General features: G+C 43.6%; 1 protein-coding gene across 10 annotated transcripts in view; it reads right to left on the bottom strand.

The window, feature by feature from the left end:
• Positions 1-24,631, bottom strand: part of EML1 (EMAP like 1) — a 204,819-nt gene that overhangs the window by 140,296 nt on the left and 39,892 nt on the right. For 3 of the 10 annotated variants that reach the window (XM_082387715.1, XM_082387714.1, XM_082387712.1), the window contains exon 1: positions 9,262-9,531. The exons of 1 other annotated variant lie outside the window; for it this stretch is intronic. In XM_082387715.1, the coding sequence (XP_082243841.1) occupies positions 9,262-9,469 (208 nt within the window). In that variant the 5' untranslated portion in view covers positions 9,470-9,531. Of the gene's footprint in view, positions 1-9,261; positions 9,533-24,631 lie in introns of those variants that run through there. 6 more of the 10 variants (XM_082387711.1, XM_082387709.1, XM_082387717.1 and 3 more) reach the window with 4 other exon arrangements.

Raw genomic sequence — 24,631 nt, forward strand, 5'->3', positions numbered from 1 at the left:
GTAGCCAAGGTCTCCTGTGGAACTCCCCACCGTGGGCAGGCTCTGGGCTTGGCGTCCCTGCCCTCTTGCATCATCCAAGGGTAACGGTCAAATGTGCCCCTTCACAGAGGGGGTAGTTTATTAAAGTCAGAGAGTTTAAATCTTTTCCAGAAAACTGGCAGAAAAAATGTGCTACTGCATTTTAAGACACGACTAAGTACTCTGTAAAAATGTGGTTTTCCACACAAATAGTATTTTCCAGTAAAGATGCAGCTTGAGAGGAAACAAAATTGGAAGTATGTCTACCTAACTCTTAATGGAAAAATAAATACTTTAAAGAAAGATAAACTTCTGAAGAGCTATTTCTTTAAAGTAAACCAAGGAGGATGTGTGCTGGCTCCTGCTGGCCCATAAGGACAGACCCAGTCCTACATGATATTAAAACAAACATGCTGCTTTCAGCAGAATATTAAATGTACGTGCCCAATATCTAGCGAGAAAAACATGAAGCTTTGGGGGGAGGGTATACTGATAATAATTATATAGCATTTAAGGTTTACAGCACACTTTTTTATTATCCATGTTTCTGGTGGCATTTAAAACACTTTACAAATCCTAGAAATCTTCTATTAATAAGCTAGGATTTTTAAGATGAATAACCACAGTTTTCCTGAAAGAATTTTTGTAAGTAGTACAAATTACCATTGATTTTAAGTCCTTGGAGAAGCTGCTTTGCTAATAAAAGCAATGCTTTAATGTTCAATTTTCAATGCTATCCATGATTAAGTTTTTTACGCTTCTAGTTTTACAGCTCGAACAGACTGTAACAGTAGAAACGAAGATGTTATTTTTCTTTTACCCATCCTCCACTCAAGTAAAATGTTAATTTTTTAAAAAGACTATATGAAAAGGCTTACACCATCTCAAAAATTAATAACCGACCAATGATTACTTTTAAGCATCGTTTTGTGAATTCTCCACCAAAATGCTTGGGTCTGTTCATAATGTCATAAATGCTCGTGGTCTGGCTATAAGATAAATTCCCTGCCAGAATACCAAGTGAACCAATTAGAAGTTCTCGCTTAGCATGGGTGCTTGTTATGCACTCTCCCGTGAAAGCATTTTCTATAGATTTTGCTATCAGAGAAAGCGTAAATCAGTCCTCTGCCACCCCATAAGAATACGTAAGAGGTCTGAAAATACTTCATGTTGTTGAGTTCAGAGTGATTTCCTCACACGAGGTCCTTGATGATGTTTCAAACCCAACTATTTGCCAACTTGAAAATCCTATCCTAATCATAGTAAAGAGAAAGTGGTCAGAATTACAGATGCCAAACTATTTCTAAGATTTTAAATAAAGTATTCTTAACTCCCCCAATATAAATGCTTAGAAATGAAAACAAGTTTTCATTTCGCAACTAGAAAAAAATAAATGGCAGTAGCTCAAAAGATTATTATACTGACTTCAGAATGTCATTGGAAGCAGCAGGTTGTGAGTGTGGACTTGACCGGCCATGGTTATTAACAGGTAGCACCTGCAGGGGAAGAAGCCCAGCTGCACCAGGAAGTGGTAGATACGCCATGCATAGCCTTTAGAAGGAAGCTGATAAGGTCTCTCACAACACCTTTCCAGGCAAGATGGAAAAAATGCTATCAGCCAGAATCATAACCTTTAAGGCAATGACTAACTTCCATGTTATTATAACACTGAAATATTTTACTTAAGTGTTGGGATTATTTACAGCATTACGATACAGATTACAATCATCTTGGGCTGGAGGAAATTCCTCCTCAAAAAGAAAATGTAAAAGTAAGCAAAAAAAAGGGCTTAGCCTCAACATAATAAAGGCCATATATGACAAACCCACAGCCAACATCGTCCTCAATGGTGAAAAAATGAAACCATTTCCACTAAGATCAGGAACAAGACAAGGTTGTCCCCTCTCACCACTATTATTCAACATAGTTTTGGAAGTGTTAGCCACAGCAATCAGAGAAGAAAAAGAAATAAAAGGAACCCAAACTGGAAAAGAAGAAGAAAAGCTGTCACTGTTTGCAGATGACATGATACTACACATAAAGAATCCTAAAGATGCTACCAGAAAACTACTAGAGCTAATCAATGGATTTGGTAAAGTAGCAGGATACGAAATTAATGCACAGAAATCTCTTGCATTCCTATACACTAATGATGAAAAATCTGAAGGAGATATTAAGGAAAAACTCCCATTTACCACTGCAACAAAAAGGATAAAATACCTAGCCAAACATAAACACCTAGGAATAAACCTACCTAAGGAGACAAAGGACCTGTATGCAGAAAACTATAAAACACTGATGAAAGAAATTAAAGGTGATACAAACAGACGGAGAGATATACCATGTGCTTGGATTGGAAGAATCAACATTGCAAAAATGACTATACTACCCAAAGCAATCTACAGATTCAATGCAATCCCTATCAAACTACCAATGGCATTTTTCACAGAACTAGAACAAAAAAATCACACAATTTGTATGGAAACACAAAAGACCCCCAATAGCCAAAGCAATCTTGAGAAAGAAAAACAGAGCTGGAGGAATCAGGCTTGCTGACTTCAGACTATACTACAAAGCCACAGTAATCAAGACAGTATGGTGCTGGCACAAAAACAGAAATATAGATCAATGGAACAGGATAGAAAGCCCAGAGATAAACCCAGGCACATATGATCACCGTATTTTTGATAAAGGAGGCAAGAATATATAATGGAGAAAAGACAGCCTCTTCAATAAGTGGTGCTGGGAAAACTGGACAGCTACATGTAAAAGAATGAAATTACAACACTCCCTAACACCATATACAAAAATAAACTCAAAATGGAATAAGGACCTAAATGTAAGGCCAGACACTATAAAACTCTTAGAGGAAAACATAGGCAGAACACTCTATGACATAAATCACAGCAAGATCCTTTTTGACCCACCTCCTAGAGAAATGGAAATAAAAACAAAAGTAAACAAATGGGACCTAATGAAACTTAAAAGCTTTTGCACAGCAAAGGAAACCATAAACAAGACGAAAAGACAACCCTCAGAATGGGAGAAAATATTAGCAAACGAAGCAACTGACAAAGGATTAATCTCCAAAATTTACAAGCAGCTCATGCAGCTCAATATCAAAAATACAATCAACCCAATCCAAAAATGGGTAGATCTAAATAGACATTTCTCCAAAGAAGATATACAGATTGCCCACAAACACATGAAAGGATGCTCAATATCACTAATCATTAGAGAAATGCAAATCAAAACTACAATGAGGTATCACCTCAGACCAGTCAGAATGGCCATCATCAAAAAATCTACAAACAATAAATGCTGGAGAGGGTGTGGAGAAAAGGGAACCCTCTTGCACTGTTGGTGGGAATGTAAATTGATACAGCCACTATGGAGAACAGTATGGAGGTTCCTTAAAAAACTAAAAAGAGAACTACCATATGACCCAGCAATCCCACTACTTGTCATATACCCTAAGAAAACCATAATTCAAAAAGAGTCATGGGACTTCCCTGGTGGCGCAGTGGTTAAGAATCCACCTGCCAATGCAGGGGACACGGGTTCGATCCCTGGTCTGGGAAGATCCCACAGGCCGTGGAGCAACTAAGCCCATGCACCACGACTACTGAGCCTGTGATCTAGAGCCTGCGAGCCACAACTACTGAGCCCATGTGCCACAACTACTGAAGCCCACGCTCCTAGAGTCCGTGCTCCACAACAAGAGAAGCCACCGCAATGAGAAGCCCGTGTACCGCAATGAAGATCCAACACAGCCAAACATTAATTAATTAATTAATTAATTTTTTAAAAGTCATGGGGCTTCCCTGGTGGAGCAGTGGTTGAGAATCTGCCTGCCAATGCAAGGGACACGGATTTGAGCCCTGGTCTGGGAAGATCCCACATGTTGCGGAGCAACTAGGCCCGTGAGCCACAACTACTGAGCCTGTGCATCTGGAGCCTGTGCTCCGCAACAAGAGAGGCCGTGATAGTGAGAGGCCCGCGCACCACGATGAAGAGTGGTCCCTGCTTGCCGCAACTACAGAAAGTCCTCGCACAGAAACGAAGACCCAACACAGCCAAAAATAAATAAATAAATAAATTTTTTAAAAAATTAAAAAAAAAAAAAGTCATGTACCACAATGTTCATTGCAGCTCTATTTACAATAGCCAGGACATGGAAGCAACCTAAGTGTCCATCGACAGATGCATGGATAAAGAAGATGTGGCACATATACACAAAGGAATATTACTCAGCCATAAAAAGAAACGAAATTGAGTTATTTGTAGTGAGGCAGATGGACCTAGAGTCTGTCATACAGAGTGAAGTAAGTCAGAAAGAGAAAAACAAATACCGTATGCTAGCACATATATGTGGAATAAAAAAAAAAAAAAAAAAAGGTTCTGAAGAACCTAGGGGCAGGACAGGAATAAAGACGCAGACGTAGAGAATGGACTTGAGGACACGGGGAGGGGGAAGGGTAAGCTGGGACGAAGTGAGAGAGTGGCATGGACATATATACACTACCAAATGTAAAACAGATAGCTAGTCTGAAGCAGCCACATAGCACAGGGAGATCAGCTCAGTGTTTTGTGACCACCTAGAGGGGTGGGATAGGGAGGGTGGACGGGAGACACAAGAGGGAGGAGATATGGGGATATATGTATACGTACAGCTGATTCACTGTTATACAGCAGAAACTAACACACCATTGTAAAGCAACTATACTCCAATAAAGATGTTCAAAAAAAAAAAAGGGGCTTAGCCACAGTACATGTAAAACAGATAAGAATTTTAGGTGAAAACCAGTAAGAGGTAACAATGTGAAGTGACAAGCAAAAGAGCTAATACGATCTTGGGTTGCATTATTAGAAGTATAGGCTGTAGAACAAGGGAGGTGAAGTATCCGGCTCTACTCTGCTCTATTTAAAAACCATGCTTGGAATACAACATCCAGCTGTGTCAAATTTAAAAAGGCGTATAGAATAAAGAAAACAAACGTAGACCAGGAAAGCCAGGATGATTAAGGGTCTAAAATTGTGTCTTGTGAGGAATTTTTTTTCTTTTTTAATGGTAATGTTTAGCTGGAAGAAGACTTGAGAAAGAGCTATCATGACTGTCTTCAAACATGGGACAACCTAGCACATGGAAAACAGATTAAACCTATTTTCTCTGGACCCAAGGGACAGAACTGGGGCCAAACTTTGACTGCATTTAGGAACTGACAGTCTGAATTATACAAAGAAGGAATGAATTGCATGGAGGGACAGTGAGTTTCCAGTCCCTTGGAACTGCTCGAACGTGGGTTGGATAACCTTTGGAGCATCCCCCCATGGAACAGAGATTTCAAGCCCTGGCGGGATGGGTGGATTGAATCAGTGGAGGGCAAGACAGGCGAGGAGGACCAGAGAGCGCTGCCCTCTCCCTACTTTAGCTGGAGCTGCTCCCTGTTTATCTGCTTAACATTTGGATTCCTCGGTGAGCTGTACTTTGAAGAAACATTCAAAGGCTTAAGAAAGTAAACCATGAGATGAGATCACCTTTTTGGTCCCCTCGAACGCTGAGACTCTTACAACCTATGGCAACTAAGCAAGAGTGTGCATTGACTTGTTTTGATGATCTGTGACTGATGAGAGAATCAAAAGTGACTCACAGAAATGAAACAGCAACACTATGTTCTTCCCACCCACCTCCTTCCCTCTTTCATCCAGCTCCTTGACTCCCTATTCTTATATCAGCAAGGTATAATAAAAAGAGCTTGACATTTAGATTTCAAAAAATTCAGATTGGTTCCTCAAAAATGTTAAACCCAGAGTTACCATATGCCCCAGCAATTCCACTCCTAGGTATTGACCAATGAGAAATGAAAACACATGTTCACACAAAAACTTGGACATGAATGTTCCAAGTAGTATTATTCATGATAGTCAAAAAGTAGGAACAACCTAAATGCCTATCAACTGGTGAATGGATAAATAAAATGTGATCTATCCATACAGTGGAATATTACTTGTCCATATAAAGGAATAAAGTACTGACACATGCTACAACATGGATGAACCCTGAAACATTATGCTAAGTGAAAGAAGCCAGACACAAAAGGCCAAATAGTATATGATTCCATTTATATTAAACGTGCAGAATCTATAGAAACAGAAAGTAGGTTAGTAGTTGCCAGGGGCTAGGGCAACAGGGAATACAACCTGTGGGTCCTGGGGTTTCTTTGGGGAGGTGATGAAAATGTTCTAAAATTAGATAATGTTGATGCTTGCTCAATTCTGTGAATATAGGAAAAGCCACTTAATTGTACACTTTAAAAGGGTGAATTTTTATAGAATGTGAATTATATGTCTCTATAGCTGTTATTAAAACAAAGAAATCATACTGGCATCCAAGCTTTACTAGTTGTGTGGCCTTATAAAGTCAGAAAAATCTCTTTGAGCGTCAGTTTCTTCCTACGTAAAAGAGGATGGTAATTCTACCTATGTCAAGGGAAGGCTCTGGAAAAAAAAATGGAATAAAGGATGGTCAGTATTTCCCAAACGACAAACTGTCTTATAAATGCCAGCTTGAGTCCACTTTCCAACTACTGTAGTTTTTCTTAGGGCAATAAAAGAAGTTTGTGATTTCTAGCTCACTTTACAGAGTTCTAAACAGTTTGAAGAAAAAACATGGCACACATTTTCTACTTAAATGAGAAGGCCAGTATCTAAAAGATGAGAATGGATAGTCTTTTCAGGAGGCTAGATACTGCCTACATTCACATTTAATATCCATTACAAATTAAGTAGGAGAGATAGTAAGGAAAAAAAGTAGAAGGATAAAAGAGATTTCACTCATTACAACAACGTTTTTTCTTCCTTCCTTCTCATTTTTATTACTAACCTCTATCTTTATCTCACCAGGAGGACATTAACTGTGACAGTCATACAAATAAGAAGTATGGGTTGCATTTTCTGAAGCTAATATACAACTATGACTTTTTAGTTCCTGTCACTATCAAAAGCATGGCGTGTACCCACATATGAAAATTTATGAGTTCATCTATTACACTGCTGTAGTCCTGCCACTGTCATGTAAATCTCTAATTTAAAAAGAAAAAAATGTTTTTCAATGTAGCTAATAAAACATCCAAATGTTTAATTTAGTTCTTGGTGAAATGGTGTTTCTGTGATCCACTGCTTTAATTGAATCATCATAGTCATTAACTGGATTGTATTCATTTATATTTTCACTTAATGGAAGCCTCTTAAAAATGAATAATTTCACATCAAAACATCTGCTGCCTAAGACATCACCAGTGAACACTCATTTCTGCCAGATAGGCTACTCTTGCTTTAAACTTTATTCATAAGGTAACCAAAAAATAAACACAGAGCCGAGCTTTTTAAGAAAAGCAATTCAACAGTTGTGATTCAATTGTATTTTGAACTGATCTTATTGCTTGATTCTAGCTATTTTAAAGTCATTTTTTTCAAGGGTGGTTGGGGGAAGGATGGATTAGGACTTCGGGATTAGCAGATGCAAACTATTACATATAGAAGGGATAAATAACAAGGTCCTACTGTATAGCACACAGAACTATATTAAGTATCCTGAGATAACCCATAATGGAAAAGAATATGAAAAAGAATGTATATACTGTATAACTGAGTCACTTTGCTGTAGAGCAGAATTTAACACAACATTGTATTTATAAATCAACTATGCTTCAATAAAAAAATAAATAAATAAATAATAAAGCCATTTTTCTTTAAACTGTTAGTCATACAATATAAGAGCTGGTTTTTACTTTCTTCTAGACACCGTTACCAGTAAAATTCCTTACCGATATCGCTAACCTAGCAAATTAACAAGAAAAGGCAGAAGACCAAAACATTCATGAATAGATGTGTAGGTCAACTTCATGACTGAGCGGCTGTTTAGAAACAATATGACCAGCCCCAAACAACTGCTCCAATATGTGGAGAGTAAAACCGTTCCCATGACTCTAAACTATGTATTGTATAAAGGATTCCAGTGGCCAGCAGAGTACCAAATACATTCTGTCTGCTTTCAACTCTGAAATGTTGTTAAATGTGGAGAGAGAGCCAAAACTCTCTTCCTTTCCACTGAAGAGGGCATTACAAGTTAATGAAGGCTCACATGTGATTAATATGACAATTATAAGCTGCCAAAACTATCAGAATATATACTCTTCCATGATAAAGATGATAAATTTCACCAGAGATTAAAATGTCGTTACAGAGGATGAATCAACCCAGTGATCTTTATTGCCAAGGCTAATACCTCCAATTTGCAAACAGGTGTTGAATAACTAGAAAAATTCCCCTAAATCACAATTACAATTGCAAAATAAATTGCTCGAGTTGTCAAAGCATCTAGAATTCCAAATTATTCCGACTGCACTATAAGCAAATTCCATAAAACACACATTTTTTTTTCTTTAACAAACTTCTGGGATCCTCTAATAAAGCAGTAAATCCGACATATAAAAAACTGTATGGTTAACTTTTGTGCATGAATTATCACACATCATGTTCTGATATACTATGCAGTCTGCTGTGAAAATCTTTTTCAACCCTGCTAGTGAGATTAAAATCTTTCAAGCATGTAGGATTTTATATTTTTTTAACGATGCCATATTGGTAGCTATTAATATTTCCTTCCTGTAAAAATGAATAAATAAATAAATCTATCACCCCGTAAACAAAACAGTCGAAACACTTTTAAGCCACGTTCACTTTGCCTGTCCATTTAAAAAGCTCTAGATTGCTTGAAACTGTGATGATTTCATCAAAGTAGAACTGAATGGATCCTGAGGGTCCATCCGCGACAAACACTGCGCACATCCTCAAAGGAGTGTTTCGTTATTAAGTGATTTGTTTTCCGAGTTCTTCATCCAGACATTTCCAAACAGATGTGAGTTTGGAAGCAGAAAGCAACACGTCCCCGGAGCCCTGGGGCGGCCGGGCCTCCCCCCGCGCTGCCCGGCCGGTGCGCTCGCGCCGGTCTCCCGGGTATCGGCCGCCCCGCGCGCACTGGCCGAAGCCGGAACGGGAGCCGGGCGGGGCGGGGGCGCAGCGAGGCGCGGCCCGGGGCCCGCGGCCCAGCACAATGCGCCCGCGGCGGCGGGAACCGCGCGCCCCTCCGCAGCAACTTTGCACGGCCTCCCCGGCCGCCCGGCCTCGCCCCTCGGCCCGCTCCCGGCCGCGGCCCCCGCCCAGCCGGCCGCCGCCCCTCACCGTTGCAGAACTGGAGCAGCGAGGACGTGTCGTACAGGCTGCTGTAGCTCGAGAAGCCGTCCTCCATGCTGAGGCCGCCGGGCAGCGCCCGCTTCCCCGGCCCGGCCGCGCCGCCGCAGCTCACCCCCACACTGAGCCGAGCCGAGCCGCGGCCGGCGCTGGCGCTAGGGCCGGCCCTGCTGTGGCGGCGGCCGCTGCCGGTTACCATGGCAACCCCGGGCCCGCCGCCGCCGCCGCAGGAGCGCGAGCCCGGCGCCCGCTCTGCCCGCCAGGGGGCGGCCTCCGCGAGGGACGTGGCCGGGCGGGGACGGGACGGGACGGGACGGGGCGGGGCTGCAGGGTCCCAGGAGCCCAGGGCGGCGCGCGACCGGGGTCGGGATGCTGCGGGAGCGCCGCGACCAGGCCCCGCCTCCCCGCGCGGTCGCTGGCGCCCCCCAGGCGGGCGGGACGCGGGGGGGCGCGGGGACAAAGGAGAGGCGGAAACGCGGGAGCGGGCGCGCGGGGAGCGGGGGCGTCGCCCCGGCCCGGGCAACCCCTCCTGCGGACGCCGGAGACCACGCTCCCCGGGGGCGCTATCCCCGCGCCCGCGGGCGGCTCCAGGACCAAACATGGACAACTCGCGAGCTCATTTCGGCTGTCTTTCCACGTCGCAGCAACTCTGCTTTTGACCACGTCCTGCGAGGCGCGCCCCTCTTTCCGCACGTCTTCCGCCGCAGCACGGCCCTGCCTCGAGTGAGAATTAGCGCAGGGCTTGTAACTCCGCTTGAACCTTTGCTCTTGGGCCGATAAAAGATGCGGCTTCCCACTTCAAAAAGAGGCCGTGGTAATGTCAGGCTGGAAAGGCTGCGGCCTTTAAAGGAGCTAAAACATCTGCTCTGTTCTCTCCCCCTCTGATCAGCCCCTGGGGTGCAGATTTGTCACATTACACACTTGTTAGCTTGTTACAGGACCCACGGAAATCTGTATTTACTCTATCTCAGAGAGACGAAGAGTTGGGACAAAATATCATAGTAGTAGATAAATGCACAAATCCACAGGTTTGTAACTTTTCCATTCCCTGCGTACACATGCCAGGTTAATGGTCTGAGTTTCAGTGCCCATGGCCTGAAGTAAAGATGCTGGCAAATAACAAGTCAGTATGCAAGAGAGAAGAATGTGAGTTTGGTGATCCTCTGGCTTTGTCCAGAACAGACCGCATAGCGTTTATGCTCCCGGTTACACAACAGTTATAATTCACTTACATGTAAAATTCTGAGTGGGTCCGAGTTGTAGGTGTTAATTCCTGTAGGTTGAACACAAGTAGGTGAAATGAGAACCGAGTAAATAGTTACTATTAGGAAAACCTGGGGGCCTCACTGGGGTTCAGAGGCAGATAGAGGCCTGTCTGTGCAAAAGCAGAAGACGCTGTCAGGGATGGGGCTCTGGTGGTGTGCCTGGTGTGTTTGGCACACGGGGTACCATGACTGGCATTAGATGCTGTGGGCAGAAGGGAGAGGTTGAAGCCCTTATCCAGGTCCCGGTCAGGGAGACCAAGCAGAGGAAACAAGAGGGATTGTTAACGGGAAAAGTACATGGGGAGGTGGGGGGCTCACTCAAGGGCTGCAGGTGCTGTGGGTTTGACTGTGATCTGGTGTTTGAAGGACAGCGTTAGTGATTGTGGAGGAGAGAAGGAGCAGGGCCTGCTGACAGGCCAAGGGCTGGCCGGACAAGAGCAGACAGCCTGTATATAGATAGTGGGAAATAAGAGTGCGCAGAGAGAGAGGGGCACGGTAAGAGAGGTCCCGAGAGCCGGCAGAGGAGCCTGAGCCAGACCTGGCAGCAGGCGGAGGGAGGCTGGCACGAGCAGTGTTAGAGATGAGTCTGAGTGTGAATTGGACCACAGGGGCCGTGTCCTGGAGCTGGAGCAGCCCAGGGTGTCTGCAGTGCTCCAGAAACCAGACACTCAGGACCCAGACAGTCAGAGGGAAGAGAGAGGCTGAGGGATGGGCCAGAGGGAAACTGCTCCAGGACGATACAGCTGGAGAGACAGAGAGGCCAAGCAAGAGAGGACAGCAAACCTCCTGTTAGAAATGCCCCATAGCAACGGGGGATGCAGACCAGCTGGCCAGTGAAAGAATGGGGATGTGGGAATTGTCAGCAAAGAGGCTGTACATGAACTGTAAAGGAAAGAAAGGAAGGTCAGAAAGGAGCTGGGAACATCCTTGGAAAGGGAGAAGGACATTCCGAAGGAGCTGTCAAAGAGGCAGGACGATCAGCCTAGCGGGTTGTCTCATTAAGCGAAGAGCCCAGAAATTTGCAAGGAGGTGGGCCTTTTCACAGGTTTCTCTAGAGGACAGGTCAAAGAGGATGAGCCTGGGAAAAGGGCTTCGGTCTGGTGGCAGAGGGCTCCCAGGTGACTTGGAGCATCTTGGTGAAGCGGTGGGGACCGGAGCCGGGCTGCTGGACCTCAAAAGGAGAGCACGTGGGGACTTCCCTGGTGGTCCAGTGGTTAAGACTCCGCACTTCCACTGCAGGTGACATGGGTTCGATCCCTGATTGGGGCACTAAGGTCCTGAATGCCGCGTGGCGTGGCCAAAAAAAAAAAAGGAGAGCACATGTAGATGCACATTTCAGAACTTTGGCAGGGAAAGGAAATAGGGGCCAAATATAGAGGGCAGAAACGTCACATGAAGCCTCTACCCCCGCCCAGTACAGGTTGACCCTCTGCATCCCGAAAGCAAGAGGCAGGTACTGTGGAGGAGGGGTTTTGAGCACACGTACACATTTGAACTTGACCCTTCTCTCTTTTCTCATTTCCCATCTTTCTTCCCTTCTAGTCCAATCTTTATGCTATTGCTACTCTACTTTGTGGTTTTATACGTTAGGATATTTTGGATAATTGGTATTTAAAAATTGATATGTGGCATTCTCAAACTTGGAAATGAAGTGATAATCATGAATAAATGATCAAAAGATGATTCTCTTTAAGAATGTTAGCATTCCTGATTTATAATGTTAAAGGTATGATATTTGGTGGCCCCAACAAAGGAAGGTTGGAGAATAAAGAAAATTCAGAAGTGGGGCAAAGAAGAATTGAGCTGAAGATTTTCTTAGAGGATTTTACTTCCACCAGAGCAAAATTACAAATCACAATTAAGAACGCAGTCCACTGCTTTTGAGATGATAAAGATCATTATTACACTCTTAACCTAGAGTATTAAACAGCTCTGTTTTTCCCCACAATGATAAAAGCCTTACTCTAAAAGGGGCAAATTTTAGTGTAATTACAAGGATATGCATGTTAAGTCAATTAGGTATAATCTACACAGCATTTTTAAAAGATCTATGGAGAAAGTTCAAGAAAAATCTCTGAAAACCTAATTAATAATGTGAGATTTTGTGCCCAAACATTTTAACAGGCTGTTATTCCACGTCATTTTGAGAAAATTTATGGCCTGAGTCCAAAACATGTTGTTGTCATAAATGATGTATGCTCTCTAGGACAATATAACCATAGCATTCAGTGGCATTAATAGCAGCATTTGTACAACATGTGAAAAAGAAAGGAAAATGGGAGCTCTGTAGCCATTATTCATGGAGAAGTAATAAAAAAATACCCGGAAATGTAAAGCCTTGTGCATCTATAGTTTAATTCAACATTCCTCCAAAAATAGTTCTGCAGGACTAGGCACCATGCAGGGGCTGGGGATACATCACACAAAACACAGTGCCTTCCAAACTGCAGGTGTCATGAAGTTAAAGAGTCACATCAGGGACTTCCCTGGTGGCACAGTGGTTAAGAATCTGCCTGCCAATGCAGGGGACACAGGTTCAAGCCCCGGTCTGGGAAGATCCCACATGCCGCAGAGCAACTAAGCCTTGCGCCACAACTACTGAGCCTGCACTCTAGAGCCCTTGAGCCACAACTACTGGCCTGTGTGCCACAACTACTGAAGCCCACGCGCCTAGAGCCCATGCTCCGCAACAAGAGGAGCCACCGCTCGCCACAAGTAGAGAAAGCCCACGTGCAACAACGAAGACCCACCGCAGCCAAAAATAAACATAATAAAACAAATTTTTTAAAAAAGAGTCATTCAGCACTTTAAAAAATGAAACAGAATCAACTATACTTTAATTTTTGTAAAAAAGAAACAGAAAACTCCATTCTGGGTATATACCCAAAGAAATTGAAAGCAGGGTCTCGAAGAGATGTTTGTACACCCATGTTTATAGAAGCATTATTCACAATAGCCAAAATGTGGAAACAACCCATTTTCCACTGATGGATGAATGGAGAGACAAAATGCGGTCTATCCATACAACGGAATACTATTCAGTCTTAAAAGAAAGGAAATTCTGACACTTGCTACCACATGGATGAGCCTTGAGGATATTATGCTGAGTGATATAAGCCAGTCACAGGAAGACAAATGCTGCATGATTCCACTTATATGAGGTCCCTAGAGGAGTCAAATTCATACAGACAGACAGTAGAATGGTGGCTGCCAGGGGCTGAGGGAGGGGGAGTTAGTGTTTAACGGAGACTGCGTTTCCAGTTAGGATGATGAAAAAGGTCAGGAGATGGATGGTGGTGATGGGTGCCCAACAGTGTGAATGTACTTAATGCCACTGGACGGTACACTGCAAAGTGGTAAAAACGGCAAATTTTATGTTGTATGTATTTTACTACAAGAAAAAATAGATGAAATAGGAAATATCAAGGTGCACTGAACATAGTAAGAACAAGCATTTTTACCTGAAGTGTTTACTTGAAATGTCTGTAGGTGTGCTGAGTTGGGATGTAAAATGTATTTCTCCCTGTAGGTGACATAGAACAATCGTACAAATAAATATGTCACTACAAATTGTGATAAGTGTTATGAAACAAAACCAGAAGGAAGGGTTTCAGATTATTGTGGAGGGTCTGAACTGGACTGAGGCGTGAAAGGAGGGCACAAAACAGCAGTGGACAAAGAACCAGTGGACGTTGCTTCAGGCAAATAAGGCTCATCTGGGGAGCTGAGATTACCGAGGTGGGAGACGAGGTGGTCTGTTCACAGGGGGGTTCTGATTTTATTCTGAGAGCAGAGAAGTTGCCTCTCAGTTAGTGTTTTGGGTTAAATTGTGCCCCCTCCTGCCAACTTCATATGTTGAAGTACTAACTCCTGGTACTTCAGAGTGTGACCTTATTTGGAGATGGGGTCTTTACAGAGGTAATCAAGTTAAAATGAGGTCATTAGGGTGGGCCCTAATCCAATATGACTGGTGTCCTTATAAGAAGAGGAAATTAGGACATAGACACACACAAAGGAAAGACCATGTGAAGACACAGGGAGCAGACAGCTGGCTGTCTCCAAGTGAAGGAGAGAGGCTTGACATCCATCCTTCCCTCCCAGCCCTTGCCCACACCTTGATTTTGGGCTTCTAGCCTCCAGAACTGTGAAACAATAAATTTCTGTTGTTTAAGCCTCCTGGTGTGTGGTAATTCATTACAGCAGCCCTGACGAACTAATACAGTTAGTATAGAATCTCAAAGTCAAGAATTGGATATTCCAGAGATTCAGGACACCATTCATCACTGATACTAAATTATAAAATATAAAATACACTTTCTCATGATAAGACTGTTACTCTATAAAATGAGAGCTAATCACAGATTCTTGACATCAATAAAGAATATTAAACGCCATTGTCCCCAACTTGCCTGCTGACGCAGCAGTATTTTTCTGCAACATCCCTGACAAATGGTCACTTGGCTCATTTCAAAGTTGAAGAGCTTGAATTATTAAAAAGATTGCTGGTTATTTTTATCCCAAACCGCCCTTCCCAAAGCGTCCTTCATTGATCCCACTTTTGTCTGGTCAATTTAATCTCCCTCTGTCGTGATGCAGGCTGCTGTCTGTTCTGAAAGGGTGCTCTAACAGCCTGTGTCCCGGTTTCCCCATCTCTGCTTTGTTACTCCAGGGTTAACTTGCCCAAAGAGGGGTTAACGACATCATTTCATTCTCTGATGCCTGCCACAATAAGTGCACACATCTTGGCGTGGACTTCCAGTCTGTTTGTGTTCCTGCCACAAATGCTGTCTTTGGCATCCGACACGCTCCTGCCACACCACGTACACGGCAACCCCTATCCACGACTCTCAAGCGTGCCATGCACGTGAGTGCTCTCTGGACCTCTGCCCACACCGTTTCCCAGTGCTGAGTGCCCACCTCCCTGCCTGCCAGCAGAGAAGCTGCCTCATCTGGGAGGGCTTGGTGAGCCCCCCACACCCCCCTCACATCTACTGGTTCCTGATTGCATCCCTTACATCAATCAGCCTTGTCTTGTAGAACGTGTGTGTGTGTGTGTGTGTGTGTGTGTGTGACCTGAGTGGCATCTCCCTTAAATAACTTGGAGATTATGATTCTATTGATACAACGGAAGTTTGTATTGATTTTTTTTTTTTTTTTTTTGAGCAGCCAGGCTATATGCTGTTGGTTCATATTGAACTTCTGGTCAATTATAAACCTATCAGTCTTTTTCAAATGAATTACTGTTGGGTCGTCTCCAACCTGTACTGAGCTAATTGATTTTTTAAAAAATTTTTAATCTAAAGATAAGATTTATCTTTACCCCTGTAAAATGTCATGTGATTTGTTTCAATCCATCCTTTTAACGAACCAAAATCTTTTAAACTCTTGACTCTGGTATCTAACACATCAGCATTGTGACAGCAGCGAATGTGCTGTAATAAACCCTTTAATGTCTTCTTCACCCTTGTAGTTGATAAACACATTAGAAGCGCAGGGTGGGGCTAGCGGAGGAGTGGAGCTCTCACATCGGCCACACCTCACCAGCTGCATCTCCACTGATCTTTTTATAAATACTCTGGATGTGTCTGTCCAACTAAATGTCAAGTCACCCAATTGTTTGTTGGCCCAGCCTATTTTTCTCTGTACTTTCCACAGGGTTTTGGGAAGGCTCTTTACCAACGTTTTGTGCATCCAGCCTGGTAACCCCGTGAAAAGAGGGAATGAGTTTGGTTTGCCTCTTCGTAACAACATTTCCTTCCAAGTGAGTTCACACCAGCTCTTCAAAAATCTGTTAAAATTTTTGCTCAGAACCAATATTAATATCAAATTTATTATCTGTATTTTCCAGAACCCAACTTATTCTGCTTTTTGGAAAATTATGACATTTTTCCCTTCCCAGTTTTCTGCGACTCCCATCTGGCCAAATCCGAGAAAGTTTGTGGAGGCCTAGAGACTGGATTGACAGTCACTAAGTGCCACCCGCCTGCCCCCATCTCTCACCTATCTTGGGCTCTTGACAATTTCTCCTAAGGGACATTTCTTCAACTCTTCCCACTTTTAAGATTATTCTCCTTATTGGAGAAAGAGAAACCCGCAAAGTCCGAGATATGCAGACTGGCTTTCAGAGTCCTTCAAGGCCCCCATTCTCTGCCTCAGTCAATCCATTCTGCTTTTTTCTTTTTTTTTTTGGCTGCACCGCATGGCTTGTGGAATCTTAATTCCCTGACCAGGGATGGAACCTGGGCCGTCTGCGGTGAAAGCGCAGAGTCCTAACCACTAGGCTGTCAAGGAAGTCCCTCATTCTGCTTTTCATTCCCCAAACACCCTGCAGTTATCTGCTCCTGGGGCTTCACGTGCATGATTTCCTGGAAATATCCTTCCGCTCATCTGTGGGCTCAGCTCTTAAGCTGCTCCCTCTTTGTCCAGCCGGAGTCCCTGCCCCCTCCACTGCTGATGGCTGTCTGTACCGTTCCTCTGTGCTAAACCAACCTGCTTTTTGAACTTCTGTAGAAGCTGGGGGCTCCGTGGGGGCAGGGCTGAGGCTCTTCACTCTGTATTCATTCACCCTCCCGCAGCAGCCAACACGTGTCTTCCTGGCGCTCTCCCTGGCCTCGCCCCTGGCTGGGAGCCGCATCCCCGCGCATATGCAGGCGGATCTTGCAACTCATCTCACAAAGGTGAACCCAGCTCTCTGACTACCTGTGCAGTGCTGGTCCCGGATGGGCTGGGGTGGGTAAGAGGCACCGGAAGAGAAACAGCGCTCTGTGTAATAAACACAGCCTTATCAACTTCATTATCCTATTACAAAAAAGTCGACACTGCAGAACCATGAACTTCTGAGCCTCCCACAGATAATCTGCTAATAGTCCAAATGGGTATGAAAACTCCTTGTTATCTAAGAAACCCATGAGGTTTTTTCCCTCAGAGGTTAGCCACTCAAAAGCATTCTTAATGATTTGCGTTGATCAAAAGAATTTACCTATTTTGAAGTGTCTGAAGTGAAGTGGAAAATTAAAAGCAATATTGGTTGGTTTTCTCTCTCTTTTTAATCCTTTTATTTATTTGTTATTTTTTAATTTATTCTTTTTGTGGCCGTGCCGCACAGCTTGCGGGATCTTAGTTCCCCGACCAGGGACTGAACCCAGGCCGCAAGCCATGAGAGCTCAGAATCCTAACCACTGGACCACCAGAGAATTCCTGGTTTTCTCTTTTCAGAATGGCATTCCATTGAGGAAACTCAGTGTTAAAATCGTCCCTTATCCATACAGTAATGCAAGTACTGCAGTGGATGGCAAACGAAATTTCCGTTGTGGCATCTCCACCGAAAAATGTCATTTTCAGGAATTTTTGTTCATTTGCTCCATTGTGTCACCTGTGAGGTTTTACAGCAGTTCTTGCCATACCACCAACTAATCACAGAGTAAATATTCTAATATTAGGTCAACTGCTCATCTCAGTGTGCTGGGGCAGCCGTGTTTAGGCTTGTGTCCTGGCATAATAATCCCCCTTTGACCCTGAAGTATTCTAGTTTGGATGACAGATTATATAGTCATCCTAGCTAATATGGAAAGATGTAGACTATACCCATATCATGCACTGAAAAAAATTATTGAGGTTCATACAGTTATATTTACAATGCCATCCTCAGCTTCCTCACAGCAGCAAAACTGCAAGAAATAAAAACAAGTTGCCGGGGCTTCCCTGGTGGCGCAGTGGTTAAGAGACTGCCTGCTAATGCAGGGGACACGGATTCGAGCCCTGGTCTGGGAAGATCCCACATGCCGCGGAGCAGCTAGACCCGTGAGCCACAATTACTGAGCCTGCGCGTCTGGAGCCTGTGCTCCGCAACGGGAGAGGCCGCGACAGCGAGAGGCCCACGCACCGCGATGAAGAGGGGCCCCCGCTTGCCACAACTGGAGAAAGCCCTCGCACAGAAACGAAGATCCAACACAGCCATAAATAAATAAATAAATAAATAAATAAATAAATAAATTTAAAAAAGAAGTGGATTTATAAAAACACGTTGCCGGAAATCTGAATTATCCATCAGGAAAGTCAAGTAAAAGGCCCGCTTCTGAGGTTTGCCTGGTCGCTTCCTACAACCCCCATCAGAGCCCTTTTCATCCCAGTGGCTGAGATACATAATGCTTATTTGTAATTAACAAAGGGTCCTGGAACCCTTGCTAATATATTTGCCTATGGTCTGCAGACTCTAGTTATCGCATTGATTAAGGCAAAGGTTTAAAGGGTCTTCTGAGCAAAGATCACTGGTAAGATGCTGTTCCATCTCCCCCAGTCATGGGCTTGTTCACTGTGTTTTGTTTTGTTTTTTTTAATTGAAGTATAGTTGATTTACAATGTTGTGTTAGTTTCTGGTGTACAGCAAAGTGATTCAGTTTCATATATATATATATATATTCTTTTTCAGATTCTTTTCCATTATAGTTTATTACAAGATATTGACTATAGTTCCCTGTGTGTTCTTCATCACAGATGGTTGCTGGGTGCTGACTATTGGCTCACTTGTTTGCACACACTCAGTGCCCACTCTGTGCTGGGAACAAGGGACACAAACGGGACTAGAGTAACACCTGTCCCCTGAGGGTCTCATCGTCCAGGAGGGGAGTAAACACCACAGGAACACACTGAACACACAGGAGGGGACCAAGGCACCCAGGAGCTCACTGGGGGAGAGTGCCATTGCTGTCCATGCATCAGTCACCATCCGTGCCACAGGCCTGTGGGGAAGGTAGTACTGCCTCAATTTCATGTGTAGGGAAGCTCCTTTGTGAGCAGAGGGGCAGGTGCCTGGCCTAAGGTCACCTTGCTGGTGAGACGTAGAGCCAGGATTTAGATCTGATCCCGTCAGGCCCCAAACCTTGCTTTTCTGCCCTGAACTACCACCTCAGCAGCTGAGGATGGGATAAGAGAGCCTGGGGGAAGGATGGAAGATTTACCCAAGAATAAAAACTGACAGCTTGGTTGGGGACAAGAAAGAAGAACACCCCAAGATAGGGTATGGCCATGGACCTCGTCCTGTGGGGTGCAGGCCCCAGGTCCAACTTACCAACAGTACATGTGAAGAAAGTATTTGCTGCTTGGGCTTGAGACAAATGAAGGCATGAGGATTACTGAACCCCCAGGGGCTAGGGCAGGCAGGGAAGGAATCCAGGTTGGGGGTGTTGGATGGGACCAGAGTTCTGGCTTTGATGGATCCGAGAGATGAAGTAAGCGGAGAGGAGGAGATAAAGTCATCCAAGTAAGAGGCTAGAAATGCACACCCAGTGTGTCTGGGAAATGAGGCGCCATCCAGCTCTGTTCAAGTCAAGGATGGGACAAGGAGGCCAGACAGGAGGTATCAGGCTGCATTGCGGAGGGCCTAGGACCCCTTACTAGGGGTTGGACTTGGCCCATGGACAAAGAGGAGTCCCTTGGAAGCCTCACAATTAGGCTGTGCTTCAGGAAGTTTGATGGGGAAGTGCATGTAAACGGGACCAGGAATCACAGGGCAAACTAGTGGGCCACAGGCACAGTTCCCGGTGAGGCGGTGACAGCCTGGGTGTGGCCATCGTCCCAGGCGGGTGGAGAATTGGCCAGTCGGACCAGGTTATTGATACAGAAGACGTCAGGGGAGGGTCTCACTCTGAGAGGGACGGAGTGGGACGTCGGGAAGAGAGGTGAGTGCAGGGAGAAGGCCGAGGCCTTGGCAATGAGGATGCATTTGGGGACACAGAGGCTGGACAGATGAGCTGTAGCAAGGCCTGAGGGCCAGCGGTGACCAGGAAACAGGCAGTCAGGCTGGGAAAGGAGAAAAGAGCTGGAAAACCCGCCTTGTGGGGCAGCGTGGTCAGAAGGGGCTTTGTCAGGAGGAAAGGGTCAGAGGAAGGAGAACTGGTTACAATTCAAGGAGAAGGGAGGTGGTGGCTGGAACAGACTTCCAGAGAACACTGTGTGTGTGTGGGGGGGGGGGGTCACTTGGGAAAGAAGGAGGAATGGCACGCCTTCCGGGAGGAGGGTCAGAAGGATGAGATGGGTGAGATGCTGCAGAAAATGTGAGGTTTCATTCATTTGTTCAACAAATCTTTGTTGGCAACATGATCATCCTTGTAAGGAAGTTCTAACAATGACTTTCTAGGGAAAGACAGCACACAGATCATGCGTATTTGTCTCCACATTCTGGGGACACTCATCATACCCACGGGACAAAGAGGATGGAAGAGGGGACAACTTCAATACAGCTTCACAGTGGTAAACAGGTAAAGGAAAGGTGTGGTCTCATCTGCCCCAAACAAGCTGAAACTGAAGCCAGCAAGCTGGGGGCAACCAAGGAGCACCCCACTTCCCACAAGAGAACAAGCAAAGATTCAGGAACTGACAGCACCACTATGGAAGTGGGGACACAAGAGAGGCTGAAAACAGGAGGATTGGACTTCCCTGGTGGTACAGTGGTTAAGAATCCGCCTGCCAGTGCAGGAGACACAGGTTTGATCCCTGGTCTGGGAAGATCCCACATGCCTCGGAGCAGCTAAGCCTGCGAGCCACAACTCCTGAGCGCGCATGCCACAACTACTGAAGCCTGTGCACCTAGAGCCCATGCTCCACAACCACTGCAATGAGAAACCACTGCAATGAGAAGCTTATTCACCGCAATGAAGAGTAGCCCCTGCTCGCCACAACTAGAGAAAGCCCTCGCGCAGCAGTGAAGACCCAATGCAGCCAAAAACAACAACAACAACAACAGAACAGGAGGATCAGCCAACAGTCTGCTTAAGAAGCTGCTATGGACTGAACTGTGTACTCCCAAAATTCCTATGTTAAAGCTCAAACCTGCAAAACAACTGTATTTGGAGTTAGGGCTTTTAGGACGTAATTAAGATTAAATGAAGTCATAAGGGTGGGGCCCTAATCTGATAGGATTGGTGACTTTATAAGAAGAGGAAGAGATCTCTCTCCCTCACCCCGAGAGGACAACTGCCTCCAGAACTTCAAGAAATAAATGTCTGATGTTTAAGACCCCCAGTTTGTGATATTTTGTTATGGCAGCCTGAGGTGACTAACACAGAAGCAGTTAAACCCCTTCCCAATCTCCTTCCTCTTCCAGCAGAAGACTGGAGTTTTAATCTCTGAAACAGGTGAACTAAGGTGTTCTCAGCACAAATGGATACCAGGGGGGATAATCAGGGAGGAAGACTGTGAAGATGAGAAAGAAGTGATGGCCTAATGCTGAATGGTGAAACCTCACCCCAGCCCCTTCCCATCCTCAGTTCCTGCATCCTGGCAGCCCAGTGTCTGCCGTCCAGGGCAGAGTGTGGAAGACCCTTCTTTAGGGACCATGACAAACTCTTGGGAAAAGACCTGGAGGTCAGGAAGGTCAGGAATCACAGTTGTTGACAAGTCCTCCTGTGGACAAATCTCATCTGTGGACTCAGAGCTCCGTGCAGCTTTTGAATGTTCGTCTCTAAAATTTGAACGGAGAGCCAAGGATCTCTAAACAGTTGAAAAAATATAAAAGGAAAAAAGGGCAGGGGAACATGAGGAAACAGACAACACAGAGAATAGAAGGATATAAAAAGATCATCAACATCCTCAGAGGCTGACGTTATTGTAGCCACAAAGCAAGGACAAGATACTAAAGTTAGATGATAAAAATGAGTATTTGACAAATGTAGAAAACAAACTTATGGTTACCAAGGGGGAAAAAGCTGGGGGGGATAAATTGGGAGATTGGGATTGACACATACACCCTAAAGCAGAGAAAACAGATAACTAATAAGAACCGACTGTATAGCACAGGCAACTCTACTCAGTATTCTGTAATGACCTATATGAGAATAGAATCTAAAAAAGAGTGGATATATGCATATGTATAACTGAGTCACTTTGCTGTACAGCAGAAACTAACACAACATTGTAAATCAACTATACTCCAATAAAAATTAATTAAATAAAAAAATGAGTATTTGGAAATTAAAAATATGATGGTAGAAATAAAATCTCCACAGAAGAGTCTAAAATAGAGTTAAGATAGACACACTACTGTATATAAAGTAGATAACCAAAAAGGACCTACTGTATAGCACAAGGAACTATACTCAGTATTTTGTAATAACCTATAAGGGAAAAGAATCTGAAAAAGAATATATATATATATATATATATATATATATATATATATATATATACACACACATATATATACATATATATATATAACTTAATCACTGTGCTGTACACCTGAAACTAACATGACATTGTAAATCACCTATACGTCAATTTAAAAAATTGAAAAATAAAATAAAATAGAGTTAAGGAAATCTTCCAGAAAAATAGAATAAAAAGACAAAGCAATATAGAATATAGGAGAAAAAATTCAATAATCATATTGGGAAGTTCAATGTCTGAATAAAAGGAGTTTCAGAAAGAGAAAGTGAAGAAAATGGAGGGAAATCGGCAAATAAATAATTCAAGAAAAATTTCCAGGACAAAGGGACATGAATTCCTGCATTGAAAGAGCCTGCTAAGCGCTCAGTACAATGGCGAGACAACCAAACACGGAAATTTATATCCCTGTGACATATTACAACACTGGAGATAAGGGAAACGTTCAAAAAGCTTGCAGAGAGAAAACAACAGGTCTCAGACAAAGGATTAAGAATTACAATGAAACTGGATTTCTCAACAGTGATGAAAGGAGCTAGAAAACAATAAGGAAATGCAAAAAAGTAAATTTTGGCGGGAAACTTAATTTCAACCTATAATTACAGACAAACCATCCAATCAAGTGTGTGAGTAGAATAAAGATATTTTCGGTCATGCAAGTTCTCAAAAACGTAGCTCCCACGGGCTCCCCTTTCTCAGGAAGCTACTGCAGGTTGTGCTCTACCAAAATGAGGGAGTCACCAGGGAAGAAGACGTGAGATCCAAGAAACAAGGAACCCAGGACAGAGGTGAAAGGAATCCCCATGAAAACGGGTTGAGAGCTCCCAAGACATCAGTTGTGCAATGGGCAGTAATAACTGTGTTAGTGGGCAGCCAGTCAGGTTGCAGCCAGAGGACAAAGTCTCTGGAGAAAGGCTGCCAAGAAGACGAAACTGAAAACTATTGTAAGATTTACACATAAGCCAGAGTATTTGGGGATGACTTAGTAATAGGTACAGGGAAAACAGAAGACAGTTACTCACTCCAGGAAAACAAAAAAAATTGTACAAGAAAGAAAACGCAATCAAATACTATATGACTTAACCATGAATAGCGTTCCATAGTCCTAATAATATAAGCATAAAACGATCAAATTAAAAAATTATGACATAGCTATATTGGAAAGACAGGGAGAAGTGTGCGTGCATGTGTGGGTGTAGAGTGAGTGATGGGAAAGAGAACTAGGTCTTCATCTTCCATGGTGGGAATTTAACAGATAACAAATTCCTGAACCTGGAAAAATCAGAAAGCATCACTATACCCACGTTATTTCAAGAAAGATAAATGCATTCCAAAAGGAATAGATAAAATATTTGGAAGGAAGTTGCTTCTGGGAAGTGGAAATGTGGGGATGGCATAGGGAATGAGGGAAGGTAGCTGCTCTCTCTCTCTCTCTTTTTTTTTTTTTGCATTAAGCCTTGTAGAACTGCTTGATTTTTAAAAATATGTGCCATATGACTTTAATAAATTTAAGTTTAAAATCATATGTACATTTTAATCTAACTTCTTGAACTTCAATTTGTTTATTTGCTCTTTTTTCTCACAAAATCGTCTTTTTATTTTTATTTATTTTTTATCAAGGCCTTCATTTATTCATTCAATCAAACAAATGTGTTTTGGGGTTTTGTTTTTTGTTTTTTTGCTATTCAAATACACAATTTATTCCTTGGCTTTGGAACATTTTGGCATTAACCCAATAGGGTAAAAGTGTCTTATGTTTATTTGTTCTTTAGTTCATTCGTTTGTTGGTTCCTTCATTCTACAGACATTTGTTGTGAGCCTTCTTTTTTTTGTTTTTTTTTTTGTTTTTTTTTTATGTGAGCCTTCTTCTGAAGGTCAGTTGCCATGCCAGATAAAGATAAAGACTCAATTCCTGCTGCTAAAGGACCTTCCCTTTT

This window comes from Balaenoptera borealis, assembly GCF_965194805.1.
Source record: "Balaenoptera borealis genome assembly, chromosome: 3".
Classification (NCBI taxonomy): domain Eukaryota; kingdom Metazoa; phylum Chordata; class Mammalia; order Artiodactyla; family Balaenopteridae; genus Balaenoptera; species Balaenoptera borealis.